A 15015-nucleotide genomic window follows, 5' to 3' on the forward strand; every position below is an offset into this window, starting at 1 on the left:
GAAGAAGAAGAAGAAGAAGAAGAAGAAGAATAATAACAACAACAACAACAACTACAACAATGCGGAGCTCTCTTTGAGCCAGCGTTCGTAACGCGACGCGGCTAATATCTCGTAGCACATACGAAATTCCCATTCGACAGAAGGGGATGGATTCTAACTGTAGACATACTTATTGAAATAACTGAACTACGGGAACTCTGGCTGTTTGTGTGCACAAGGTTTCCAAATCCGTAACAATATTTTCACCGCTTTCTGTCCGTTTGTCTGCATACAGGATATCTCAAAAAGTTGTGGACGGATCTGGATGAAATTTTGTGGACAGGTTCGGTGTGCTACAAGGACGAAATGATTAGACTTTGGTGAAGATTCGGATCCGGATCCGACTACGAGAATTTTTAAAGTAATTCTTGACCATTGCCAGAAAAGGTGAAACCGATATATTGCATGATAGCTCAAAACAATGTGGACGGATTCGGTTGAAACTTGGTGGAAAGATTGGGTGTGTGACAAGGAAGAATTGCTTCGATTTTGGTGTAGATCCAGATCCGGATCCGACTACTAAAATTTTTAAAGTGATTCTTTTCCATTGAGAGATAGGGCCAAAAACGATATATAGCACGATATCTCAAAAAATTGTTGATGGATTCGGACGAAACTTTGCGGAAAGGTTGGGTGTGTCGCAATGACGAGTTGTTTCGATTTTGGTGAAGATCCGAATCCGGATCTGGATACGAGAATTATTTAATTTTTAAAGAGATTCTTCACCATTGAGAGATTGGGACAAAAACACTATAGTACTGTATAGCATGATATTTCAAAAATGTAAGAGGCCCCGATATGTTCTTGTGGATCAGGAATTACGTGGTCGAGGTATGCGCTCCACTGAGTGCCCTGCAAGTTTATCTTTTCATTCATCGATGTTGTCCGACGATTCTGTGATTTTTTTTTCTTGTGTCCTGGTTTCGATGTTCATCGGCATGGAAATTTCAGCTTTCTACATCACCCGGAAGTTCCCGATCTTTAATATCAATCAGTCAGTGGTTAGAAATAGCTAAATATATATATATATATATATATATATATATATATATATATATATATATATATGTATGTATATATATTGTTACGAATTTGGAATTCGATTGCACACAACATACAGGTTTATTTTTTATTTTTTTATTTTTTTTTGTATACCTTGGTCGAGGCTCGTATGAGAGCTAACACACAACTCACAGCAAGGAGGCATGAGACAAGAGGGGCGGGAGTGGAAGGGACAAAACATTGGGGAACAGACACATTAGGTGAACTGTGGAAGGGAGAGGGATGGGGATGGGACGGGGAACATGGCGAAGAGAAGATGGACATTTCAGGGACTTTCAGGAAGGAAAGCAGGAGAAATGAAGGAAGTGGGCTTGGGTGGATTATCGGGGGTAGAAAAGATCGAGGATTTGGATGGGGGAAGATAAGAGGTGGTGGTGAACAGCTGTTTTGAAAGCCTGGAGGGAAGAATGGGAAAGAATAGAGTGAGGAAGTTTATTCCAAAGGCGGGAAAAAAGAGGAATGAAAGAGTGAAGATGAGCAGTGATTCGTGATTTTGGTAGTTTTACCAGAGGGGGGTTGTTGGCGGACCTTGAGCGCCCTGTGGAAATGTGGTGGGGACAAATCGCAGAGAGAGCAGGGGGGGCAAGGCTGGAGAGGAGTCGGTAGAAGACAGAAAGACCACCGACCAACCTGCGGTGATTGAGTGAGAGGCCCAAAGACTCAGCTTCATTGCAGGAGATGCCGATGATCTTAAATGCCCTGGTTTCGACAGCGTGAAGTCGAGAAAGGTGGGAGGCAGGAGCACCAGCCCAGAGGGGAGAGCAGTACTCCATCAGGCTACGGACAAAAGCTTCGTAAGTGGTCAGGAGCTCAAGAGGGCCGAGGAAGGACTTAGCACGACGGAGGATTCCCAGTCGGCGACTGGCTTTTGAGGCGAGGTTGGAAATGTGACTTTCCCAGGAAAGGTCATGGCAGATAGTGAGACCCAGAAGCTTGAAAGAAAAGACTTCTTCCAGAGGATTGTTGAGAAAGTGGATGGGGGGGTTTTGTAAACGGTCCTTTCGAAGAGACATAGTGAGAGTGTGAGATTTGTCTGGATTGAAAGACATGTTCCACGTGTTGGACCAGTTTGTGATTTTATCCAGATCTGCAGTGAGCGAAGAAGCTGCCGCTTGCCGGTCTGAGGGATGACAGATGGTACGGCAGAGGGTGGAGTCGTCGGCAAAGAGAAATAGAGGATTTTCCAGAGAGTCCGAGAGATCATTGATGAAAACCAGAAAAAGAACAGGGCCCAGAACGCTACCTTGAGGAACTCCAGCCTGGACAGGAAGAGGGGATGAAAGAACTCCATTTAGGGCCACACGTTGACTGCGACAGGAGAGGAAGTCTGCGAGCCATGAGTGGAGATGGCCTTGAATACCATGGGAAGAGCGTTTGGTGAGTAGGGCAGGGTGCCAGACTGTGTCAAAAGCATGTGATATGTCCAGGGATACGGCTCGGATTTCCTGTCTGGCATTGAGGACCTCCATCCATTGATGGGAGAGCAGAAGCAGCATATCCAGGGTAGAGTGACCTGGTCTGAAACCAAATTTCCTTTAGTATGTATATGTATGTATATATATATATATATATATATATATATATATATGTATATATATATATATATGTATATATATATATATATGTATATATATATATATATGTATATATATGTATATATATATATATGTATATATATATATATATATATATGTATATATATATATATGTATATATATGTATATATATATATATATGTATATATATGTATATATATATATATATGTATATATATGTATATATATATATATATATATATATATATATATATATATATATATATATATATATGTATATATATATATGTATATATATATATATGTATATATATATATATATGTATATATATATATGTATATATATATATATATATATATATATATATATATATATATATATATATATATATATATATATATATATATATATATATATATATATATATATATATATATATATATATATATGTTCCTTTAGTCAGCTCTGTCGATAAGTGCTTGTTCCCTATTTAGCTCACCTTCCATTGTTTAAATGTTCAGAATTCGATTAGATGCGCTGCGGATCGATTTAATAGTTTGGGAACGAACAATGGAGACGTCCCTCCCCCTCTATTGCGAAGAGGAAGAATCCTGCTCTCCCGTGACTCATGACTCAACAACTCCCTCCCACCCGTGGCTGAGTGGGGGCGGATGGATCACGAGGGCATGAGTCACGCCGGGCGTGGAGGAAGGGGGGGGGCGGAGAAGGATAAGGACGAGATTCTTTCTTTGTTCATGTTGGGAGTTGATTAGTAAGCTTTTTGCTTCAGCAGAGAGTAGTCGTTCAGCAGACCGTCGGGTCCTGTTTGGCTTGGGTTAGAGTTGATATGAGGCCTTCGGAAGCTTTTTTCTTCGGCTGGCTCAGTGAGCTTCGGCTGAGACCTGGCTCGGGAGGAGGATTTTTGGAGGCTTTTTGCTTTGGTGGTTCAGTGGGCCTTCGGGTTCTGCTTGGCTCGGGAGAGCTTTTTGCTTCAAGCTGCCCTGTTTAGAAGGAAGTCAAGCCGGTCGCTCGGCTCGAGCTGCGAGTGGTGGCTTCTTCTTGGTTCGTGGAGCTCTTTGTTGTCCATTTTGGTTCCCGGCTTGGTGCGACTCATCGACCTCTTCGTGGAGGTGGTTGCTCGGTGAAGCGACGCATCGACGGGAAGGATCGGCGCCTCGTCTCACCAGCACGTGTTGAGAAGCGCGGAGGATTCGCGGGAGCTCGGGAAGGATCGCGGCTCGGCGATTGGATCCAGCTCGCTCTCGCTGGAGCCTGGATCCGAACAACTTGAAGACCACACGAGGTGGAGAGGTTTGAGATAGGTTCTGGGTTTCAGCTCACCTGTCCTCCGAGCTGGAGCTCGTTATTAATGGCCTCTGCCACCATTTATTGTGTGTGTGTGTGTGTGTGTGTGTGTGTGTGTGTACGTGTGTGTACGTGTACGTGTGTGTACGTGTACGTGTGTGTACGTGTGTGTACGTGTGTGTGTACGTGTGTGTGTGTGTGTACGTGTGTGTACGTGTGTGTACGTGTGTGTGTACGTGTGTGTGTGTGTGTGTGTACGTGTCTGGGCCCGTCTAATAAGTAGGAACTGCTGTTAAGTGCAAGTGACTACATAATAAGTAGACTGTTGTGGCTCTTTTGTCGTGCTTTTGTTGCTTGTATAATTGCATATGTGTTTTGCCTTGTTTAATTGCATACGTGCTTTATTATAATAAATGTCCTTGTGTGAATGTAAACCTGTTCGTTGCGGCCATTCCCTCATTGAACTGCCCCATGTTGCACTCGGAATATAGTTGGTTTTTAAATAACCGATAAATAGAATCGGGTCCGGCGAGAATACCCGCTAGGTTATCCCAGAACGGAACGGACCGCTTAAGCGGTTCGTGTCCAAGCAGGCCTTCACCGAGGTACGGTCCCTCGGAAGGTTACCCGCGCAGGTACTTGGGTATATCGATATTTGGCGATTGACCCTATTTCGCGCGGGTAGAATACAGACTGGGCCGTGGTGGGATTGTCCGTTCCATTGGGTTGGGACTTCCAGAAAGTCACGACTGGATTGTCCGTTCCATTGGGTTGGGACTTCCAGAAAGTCACGACTGGATTGTCCGTTCCATTGGGTTGGGACTTCCAGAAAGTCACGACTGGATTGTCCGTTCTGTGGGCGAAGCCACCGCTATTGGTTAGACGCGGTCGTTCGCACGCCGACGGGCGGAATTCTACAATATCATGGATATAATACATACATATATATCTACACACAAGCAGGGTATGATTACACATTGTAAGCAATAACCAACATGCTTCCCCCATTGTCTCGGGTCACTCACCTGCATTTATTTTTCCCATTTTTTTTTCATATATTTATTTTCATTCATTTATATTTTCATTTACGGACACTTTCCAACTTTCCAATGGTTTTCCCAGTGTATTGGCTTTGATGTCCGTCAGCACACAAAATTTCAGCTTTCTTCGTCACCCTGAAGATACCGATCTTTCATTTCATTCAGTGAGTCACTGAATCAGTGAGTCAGTGGTTAGAATGAGCTTTATATATTAAAATATATCACACACACACACACACACACACACACACACACACACACACACACACACACACACACACACACACACACACGGTTTGTTGGAACGTTTTATTCTCGAAAATTCACCACCACATGATGAGTGAATGAAACTTCACCTATTTCTCATGTTTTTCTCCTGCTACATGTACACACTTAACCCATCGATGTGGTGGAGTCTTGATACTACCTGTGTTTAAATATTTGGGGTTGCATCTGCAGCCATTACAGGGCACGTGCTTTGAGATCTTCATCAATCGAAGTTTTCGTGCCTCAAAGAGAGGACATTCATAAAGTAAGTCGTGACTATTCACAGGGTAATATGGAGGACAATCATGTACTGCCCAACCCATCTTCACTTGCTATTTTGTTGTGGTCACAGATGCCATATGAGGGTGACAGATCGTTTCGTAAAGTCAGGCCTGAAGAGAGCAAATGTGATCATCGTCTGTGTATTGCTTAACATGCAACTGTCGTATATTACGCATCAAAAGTTTTCACACTTAATAAATAACACACAAATTAACCCATTAAGGTCCCAAAACGCTAGCCATCAGCTTTCCAAACGTGGCTCAACCTCTGTATCTTTTGCTGATGGGGACAAAAAACATTTCCATTCCATGTTGGCTTTCTTTGAATCCAGCAAGATAGGCTCCTTGTTCCAAGGAAGGACTAATGTCTGAAACAACGCCTTTTCTTTACCTCCCACGATGGTTAGCATACTTTGATAAAACCTATCAGTTACCCATAATGCATTGACCAGCGTTGATGCCACTTCGTATAACTAGCTCTTGGTAGACAATGTCATTATGCACAATTTTTCATTTAACTGGTATTTTTACACAAGTTGTTGTCCCTCGATGCTGACATCGGTGTCTTAAAATGAAGGGGTGTCAAAGCCAATTGCATATCCGTTGGTGTGAGTGGAGTCCAATCCCACTGGAAGCAAGTCTGCTACAGCCACACTGGAAAACTGGATGCTGTTGCTCTGGTTGCTGTGTCCCATGTCGTATTTACCGTCTCGGCTCTGCTCGAAAGTTTCACTTGGACTCGGTATTCTTTGCACCTTGTCAAACTCCATGGCACCAAACTGATCTACATTTGGCTGTTTCCTCCCAGCTCTCCAGGGAGGATTCTGGTTACAGTTAGACATCGTTTGAGGCAGTCTTTGTAGCACAGCTTTGGATGACTGTGGTGACATTTACCTGAGGATAGATGTCCACAGAGCACTGCTTTCGGGGTGTGATGGTCATCCATTCTCATGGCGTCCCACCCACTTGAGTTGTCTTGTCAGTGAGATAGTTTCTATAATTAGCATGTTGGCATTCATCACATGGCCATACCATTTGATATCAAGAATTGAGAGTAGTTGGATATCATTCCATAATGGCTTTGACATCAACGTCACCTTGAACGACCATTTGATATGAAGGGGTAGGTGGACGTTGCTTGCTTGACTTGTGCATGTGCATTCTGTAGAGAGTATAGGTCTCAGGTAGGTAGAGGAGACATGGTTACACACAGCTTTGTAGACTTTGCATTTTGTGGAGGATTTATTACATGTTTAGAGCATAGCTTCTTCTTAAGATGGACAAAAGCAACTAATTCAGAGAAAATTCTAGCAGCTCGGTCTGTGTCAAGGCTATTGTCAATGGACACTATGCCGCTGAAGTAGGTGTACTTGCTTGCAGTATTTTAAGGAGTGTTGTTGATGGACACTTCCGGCCTTCAATAAATTGGTCTTCGTGATGTTTTCAGACAGATGAAAACCAGTGCTGATTTCTGTAAACTTCGTGATCAGGTTATTACTCCATTACTGAAGTGGTGATATTTATTGCATTTGGGTCCGTTTGTTTGTCTGTCTGTGCAGAACTTTAGTGCTTTTCTCCGCAATTCCTTATCAGACTGAGACAAAATCTTCACCATGGGAGTGACTACTAATGGAGAATGTTTTAATGATAATTAAGACATCATAGGCCACATGGTGTGGCAGCCATGTTGGAAAACCGAAACACTTTGGACCTCTGTATTTCTGAGACTGCACACAGGAACAAATTGAAACTTGGCACATGGCAAATACTCTTCATGGGGAATGTGTGATTTTTTTATGACTTCATAGGTGCCTTCATTATGACGTCAGAATTGCATATGTAGAATGCTACATCTAATCAGTATGAAAGTTTTTGATGATCATCAAGGAATAAAATGGTCCACAGAAAAAAAAAATGATGACATCATCGGTCACGTGATTCGGCAGCCATATTGTTTTTAAAAAACACCTTTCAAAAATCTTCTCTGAAGCGGCGAAACAGAATGAGGCAAAACTTCACACATATGAATGCCTATCCATGAGGAACAAAAGATTCATACATATGACGTCAGAGATCACATTATTTGGCAGCCATATTGGATTTACCCTAAAACCTATAAAAAAAAAATCTTCCTCTCCAGAACAGCTGGACAGATCGAGGGGAAACTTCACACAAATGTTCCACAAGCCTTGAATGTTCAAGTTTGTGAAGGAATAATTCATAGGTCACATGGTTTGGCAGCCATATTGGATTGAAAAACATATTAAATAATGTTTTCTCTGGAATTGCTTAATCAGTCGATTGGAAACTTCAAATTAAGATCTCGTAGTGATGGGGAATACATGTTTTAAATTGCAACTTGATTGGATGCATGGTCTGGCAGCCAGAATTATTTAATTTTTTTGATCTGGGTTCTTTTTTTTTTCTTTTCTTTTTTTTTAATAAGGCTCACTTGGCTGTGCCTGGATGGGTTTGAGGGTGGAGGAGTCGCAGCTGAAATGTGAATCCTATCTCGGTACCTCCTGATTATTTCATCTTTTCTTTTTGCTTGTTCAGGTTCCTTCTGATTGCTCCAATGCAGGACTGTACCTATTCGTCTTCCATTTGATTTGAATTGAATTTATTTTAATCCCATTCTAAATTCAACTAAATAATAAATTTTAAAAACGTCACAGGTCAGGGTCAGGTGTCCAATTAAAGTGGGACGTTTTGGTATCCGGTCATCACTGCCAGCATTTATGAAGTGGCTGTTCTAGTTATGTCTCTTATTAATTACGTAACACACCAGTACACAAACGCCACACAAATGCACCACACAACACTCCACAAACACCACACAAAACAAGTCCTGGCAAGGGTCTGCAATCTACGAGTGCTCTTTTTCTTATTCCGTTTTGAGATACATCGGGCATGCCACGACCATGGTGGTCTCGGCGAGCTATACTGGCAGTATCATCTGCATACAGTAACTCATGCACAGATTGTATAGTGGTCTTTGATTTTGCGTGAGTCGGTAATGGTTGAATAACTGGCCGCTGTTTCTCGTGTTGTCCACTCCATCGGCAACATCTTTAGAGGGAGATTCCAAGATGGCAGAAAAGTACAAGGTGACTAAGGTCGGAGCAAGCACACAGCCCTGATTAACTCCATTTCTTACAGGGAAGGGTAAGGACGTTGGTTCTAATATTGATACTTGTGCTTGCATGTTGTCATGGAACTTCTGAATCATTGTAATGAACTGACAGCAGAATAATCTCATGAGGGGAAATAACCAAGTGATGGATTGTTCTATGAAACAGACAACTTCTTCATCACAATAAAAGAATACTTCATGGAATCCAACCTGGCTACACTGTTTATAATTGGTCTCTAATGTGTTTCCATTTTGAATAATAATTCTTTCACAAATATATGACAATAAAAAGATTGTGATTATTAGTATTGTGGGCTGGCAAGATGGACTCGAGGTACGCATACTCACCTCTAAGCTGTCTAGCCTGGGTTTGAATTCCGACCCAGCTATAAACTGCCATCACGGTGTTTGACAGGCAGGGTGGTTCATCGAAGTGTGCGACATCCCCCGGATGAACCTTAAATAGGGTGTCCCGTCTGCCAGAATTAGTTGGTGAAAGGTAATGATCCCACGGTGTCCTTCGTGAAGATTAGGTGAGCTGTTGCTGGCACTATGGCGAAGTTCAAAATTCCTGCTCTAACCTACAGAGGGCACTGCAGCAGCGGCACAGCTCCACTCCGAGCAATGATGCAGCCAACACCCACAGGCTGCACACAAAATGAATGAATGATGGGTGGTGTACACATGTAAAGGAATAATACAACAGTTGATTAAGTAGACATGGTAAAACCTTGATAGCAACCTTCCTCTCGAATGGGTAGTATAATATACTTTTTTTGACACTGCAGTCTGATGTTGAAAATCTCAGAGTGAACAATTGAAAAGTCCCTGTGATAATACCTGCAGTGAGGGTACAAAGTGCCAAGACATGAGGCCTTAATACTTGGAGTGTTTATTTTATTTTTTTCCAAAAAACTTTGATTGTATTGGGCCATTTTGGCTGATTTGGACCTTTTTGGATAAAATTATGACATAATCATTTCACTTCAACGCTATTTGAGAACATGCTCTCCCATCTAGTCGAAACTGGGAACGTGTGGCGAGGATGCCGTTACGATAGGTGCATGGCTATCACACTAGCAGTTTCGATTACATCAGTCTGGCATGAAGCCTGTGTTGAGCAGAATGCACATGTGCACAGCGTGAGATAAAAACGATCATTCCCGAGTTATGAGCTGCTGCTGTAACAAGTGCCAACCAGAGCGAAGTCGACGGCGCACCATCGCAAATCCCCACGCTTCCCACCGGATACAAAGTTTAAAGATGGCAAAGGGTTCCACCAGGAATGACCCAAGATTAAATTCTGAGTTAAAATTTTATTTTTTTCCCGTTTTGGCCCTGTGACCCAAAACCCCCAACCACCTGGGGCATGAACCGGAGGTCCAAAAAAACCATTACATATTTCATGCATACCCCAATGTTCATCGCATATTCAAAGTTTCATTTAAGAATGTGCTTGTAATTGTATTTTTTTGGTATTTGACCCTTTGAACCCGTCCCAGGGGGCGGAGCCAAAACTGATGCTGCTCTTGCACCTTCTTGCCATGTGGTGATCATAACTACCAAGTTTGGTGAATTTCTGCCAACCGTTTCGGAGACAGCATGACAGACGGACAGACGGAGAGGTGGAAGGACGGATGGACAGACGGAGCCGATTACAATACCTTCCCGTTTTTGGGGGGCGAGGGGGGGGGGTTTCTTCAAAAGCATGACTATAATAAATGGGCCACACATCTCACTGAGCCTCATTTCTCTCTTTGCATCTGCTCAGATCAGGCACAGCAAAATAGATGTTAATGACAGGAATTAAGTTGGGTTCACATGAAAAGCTGGATGTGAGTGAACAAAAAGGCAAAAATTATGCGAAAGAAAATTTGAATTCTACAGTGTACAATTTTCATGGAATGACATACGATCGTATATTAGCAACATTTTTGCAAATAAAATACGTAGCTCACATAGAGAAAAGCAGGTCTGTGGGCGACACTGTGATGTCATGCATGAACTGGTGCTGTCCCTTGCATTCCGTAGAATAGTTTGGAAGAAGACCTGCAAGGCTTGTCACCATGGCATACTATGCACAGTGTCACATGACCAAGGCCCTTGTGCAATGAAAGGATGTCCTGAGTCTTCAAAATGTGAAAATGTTTTTGGGGGAGTAATATGGAATGATGGAACACACACTACTTACTCAACTACAATGGCTACAAGATCTGAAATAACTGGAGGAAGCACAGTGTGAAGAAAGGTGGAGAACACCTCTATTCCCTCCCAGCTTGTGAAAAACTGGTTGTGGAACCTTTAGAGTTTAGATCCAAGCGATGACTCAGGCACAAAAAGGCCGTACATTATGATGCATGGCTGAACAGCATGATTTATTATGCATAGTCTCATGACTTTTAGTAGAATAACATTAAAATAGTCAGTCTTCAACCTGCTCAGGTAGCGATTCCTTTCTAGAGTTTGAAGAAACATGAATGACGATATTGTTCATCCTAATCCAGAGGAGAAGAGGAAAAGAAATTACAAACTTCCTGTTCTTTTTTCTGATATTTTCTATTTTCACAGACGATTCTGTCCTGTCTACCCGCACCCTTCCACATTTACCCTGTTTGCCATCTTTTCCTCTCTGTTTACATATTCCTTATCTGGTCAGTCCACTTGGTTCCCTTGGTCTGTCTGTATGTCCTTACTTATATTATGATTCCTGCATGTTTGCTACTTCCCCATTTCTCCATCCTTCCTTGGACACCAACTCCCTCTTCACCATTTGTGGTGTCACCATCACCCCTCTGTCATTCAGGTCACCCATGAGCCTTGATGTCTGTTAAAAAAAAATCAAAAAATCCTTGGGTTGACCTATTTTGGATTCCCATCTGAACCATCACAGCTCATGATTCAGGAATCCCAGCTTGTCAATTTTACTGGTGTTTACTAACGCAGTGGTAATAGGTGTGAAGGTATGCTTTTGTCTCCTCGTGTCTTCATCCTGCATATGATTTGCTTACAAGCTCCTGTATGGGTCTTCGATCTTTCAAAAAGAAAGACTTATTATAAGTGTAGTATTCTGTAACAGAAGAGTAAAGTATTGGCAACAGAGTTCTGCGAGCAATAATGTAATAGGCATAGTGGTTTGGCATTGCCTCCACACCAAAGTAAGAATTTGTAATCTGGCCAGACTACTGGCACACAATACGGTCTACTCCATCCATATACCATGAGATCTTTAACGACCCAATGGAGTATGAGCCAAAGGGACAGCCACTTAATATCTCCTCCAAAGGACACCGTAATCTATGAGGCAACGAACATCTTGGGTGCAGAGCACTTAAGACGACAGTTCATTGATCGTTGCTATTCTGTTTGGAAACAAATGGAGAACAAGCAATTCAGTTACAATGACTAAAGGATGTGTCAAGTGAATGCTTGCATAGTTAATAACACTTGGCATTATTTCCCCTTGTAGTTAATCTACCCGTTAAAGAGTGAACCTCATCGACGGACGAACACTCTGCATTGATCCGTCTCATCCGTGGACAGCGCGATGTCTGTTGTTTCTCGGTCATGCAGGCATGGAACTGACATGCATCAAGGGGAGGCAAGTGTTCGAAGCAACTGCATTGCACAAAGCTATTCTGCCATGAATCCTATCTGACATTGGCTAACAAATGAGTTTCACCAACTGCAGAGCTTCATATTGTCTCGAGCTCCACCTGCAGTTTGCACTGAAGAGAGCAATGATGTACACTGAAATGAATACAAGTGCAGTCTCTGCTTTGTAAGTTGAATGAGAGTTAACCGATTTAAGATGCTTACACGATATTTAACCCGACTTGGTTGTGTAATGGTTACAATGTCTGCTCTACGTCTCGGAAGTAGGCCGTTTGAACCTGTCCCCAGCCAAGTCATACCAAAGACTTAAAAAATGGTACATGCTGCTTCCTTGCATGACGCTTGACATCTAAAAGGATAGAGGATGGACAAACAACCATAGGTTGGCAACTATTGCGCAGACTTTCATGGGCCTAATCGCTTCCTCTTGTGGTGAAGTTCCTCGTAAGGGTACTCGTATTATGATATAATTGTTGGATTAAAGCGTTATCGGGCATTCCATGAGCTAATCCATGCTCAGGGACGGAAAATCCTGGCTCTAAGGCCTCTGTGCTAATGTTTGAATAGTGTCGCAGTTGGGAAATTGTTGGGACGTTAATGTAAAGCATCACCAAGTTATACAAGTTTCCAAATGTTCGTGAGGAACAGTCTATGATATCTTTTCTTGATAGCTTTGTGGGTATGAGGATGCAATCAATATCTGGCTTTACATGAACAGTAGCATGGCAAGTGTTATTTTAGGCTGTGTTACCAGCAACTATAGCTGCAGTATGGATTACAGATAAAAGAATACCAAATGTCATAAACTCTGAATCTTAGGATGTTGCAGCACTTGCATTTTTTTCAGGAATTTGGATGTCGAGTCTCGAAAACCGATACAAAGTCAGATTGGCTGAGATACTTATGAATAAAATTTTGATTCAGATGTTTTCACTTATTTATGGAGTCTTTGGTGATATTAACTCTACCGCTATGATTGTCCTTCAGCCAAACCAACCTCAACACGCTCCTCGCGAAGGTGGACCCTCCGTGCAAGTTGTTCCCTCAGACCGACATCTGGATATTGCGTCTTCTGAAAGAGGTCTTCCAGCGCGCCCAGCTGCTCCTCCGTGAATATAGTGCGATGTCGGCGTTTGCGACGGTGCAGCTGGTGAAGCAGGCTCAGCTCGAGGCGGGAAAGTGCTTCGGCCCCCAAAGGGTATGGCAACAGGGAAGTGGGCCCACCTGGAGAGCATAGTGGCATGGCAGCCCCATAACCTGCCGAGGAGAGTCACAAACATGTCGGGTGCTCCACCACTATCCCCAATGGGAAAACGTTGATTTTAATCATGCAACAAAACATAGTAATGTAATATTTTATACAGAACATCCTCAGTCGACTTGGGTGTGTCACAAATAGTGCTTTAAACGACAAATTGACTTTTTTTTTTTACTGGTGCACGGAATTGCAAGAATGCAGCGCACAGAGCCAGCACTCTTCAAAAAAAAAAGTTTGTTTATATAAGATCAATATATTCTTGAAATGTGATCAGTGGGAAAATCGTCATTAAAATGGTTGCAAACCCCTGTTCAATATGCAACAAACACAATATTGTGCATGCAGCTATCCTTGTTGCTGCATGAATATAAAAAATAAATAAACGCATTTGTGCCTCAACAGCTTGTACATCGGAAAGCAATTGTTTGAGTTTGATTTGAGAAAAGCTCAGTATTCATTTAAAAATATATTTTTGAAACATGACAAATCGGTTCAGCGAGTGTAAAATACACCGGGTGCATTCAAATGTTGAGCAGAGCCACCATTGAAACCATGGTGCTGAAGCTGCTCATTTAACAATAAAAAGGTATAGATTTACCGTTAAGGAGAGGGTTTCAATTACAGCAAAAAATTACCGCGGACAAGGAAAAAAAATCTCAATTGACGATGTTCATCGAAACAGCCACAGAATGTGTCTGGAAATTCACAATTTTCACGAGTCAATGGAAATTGACATTCGATTGAGTTTTATTTTAGATCGTGTAGATATCATTTATTTGTAGGGGCACCAAGTCGGAGACATTTTGTTTTACAAGTACAAGGGGCGTTCAAAACGTTCTCAGAATGAGATGCTCTCAAATCGTCCAATAAACGCCAACTTTTATTTCTGTTTCATTTTACAAGTATAGATAATTATAAAGGAAATTTTTTTTCTTGCTAATCATACACAGTTGTATAATTTATATCAAATAAAAGTTAGCGGTTTGTTGGACGATTGAGAGCATCTCGTTCTGAGAACGTTTTGAATGCTCCACATATATAAAATTACCTTTCAAAATCAGTGTAATGCCAATCCACTGAATGTCAAATGATATGGAAATATATACTTCATAATTCTCTTATAAACAGAAATCCAATAGCACGATATCCCTGTTTAGCTGCATTTCAAATGTTGGTAACGAATGACATCTCGACTCATGAATGCAATCTTTATGTGTTGTTAAAAGATCGGAATCATCGTTAAACGTAAAAAAATATATTAAAAATTAAAACAAAAATCAGGTTGTATCGAAGAAATGGAATAAATGCTTTTTCTTTTAAATCCTTTTTGTAAACATCGATGGAGGAATTTAACAACTGGAAAGCAAATATTTTATCGGCACATTCGAGGTTAAGACCATCAATTCACAAGTTGGTCTGCCTTGTAACTTTTAGTTATGATGAAATGAATGGATTCTGCAA

At 41.7% G+C, this 15015-nt stretch overlaps 1 protein-coding gene and 1 long non-coding RNA gene across 5 annotated transcripts in view; one reads left to right on the plus strand and one right to left on the minus strand.

The window, feature by feature from the left end:
• LOC147032153 (uncharacterized) overlaps positions 1-13420 on the plus strand; it is a 72989-nt gene extending 59569 nt beyond the window's left edge. For 3 of the 4 annotated variants that reach the window (XR_015055050.1, XR_015055051.1, XR_015055048.1), the window contains exons 4-5: positions 8627-8716; positions 12151-13270. This is a non-coding gene — a long non-coding RNA (uncharacterized LOC147032153). The other variant, XR_015055049.1, reaches the window with a different exon arrangement.
• The window catches only part of GSC (goosecoid homeobox), a 57431-nt gene that overhangs the window by 37749 nt on the left and 4667 nt on the right, over positions 1-15015 (minus strand). The window contains exon 2 of the mRNA XM_085869499.1: positions 13294-13553. Within this exon, the coding sequence (XP_085725625.1) occupies positions 13294-13553 (260 nt within the window). The remainder of the gene's footprint in view (positions 1-13293; positions 13554-15015) is intronic.

The sequence above is a fragment of the Eptatretus burgeri genome, chromosome 2 (assembly GCF_056783735.1).
Source record: "Eptatretus burgeri isolate ZD-2024b chromosome 2, Ebu_testis_v1, whole genome shotgun sequence".
NCBI lineage: Eukaryota > Metazoa > Chordata > Myxini > Myxiniformes > Myxinidae > Eptatretus > Eptatretus burgeri.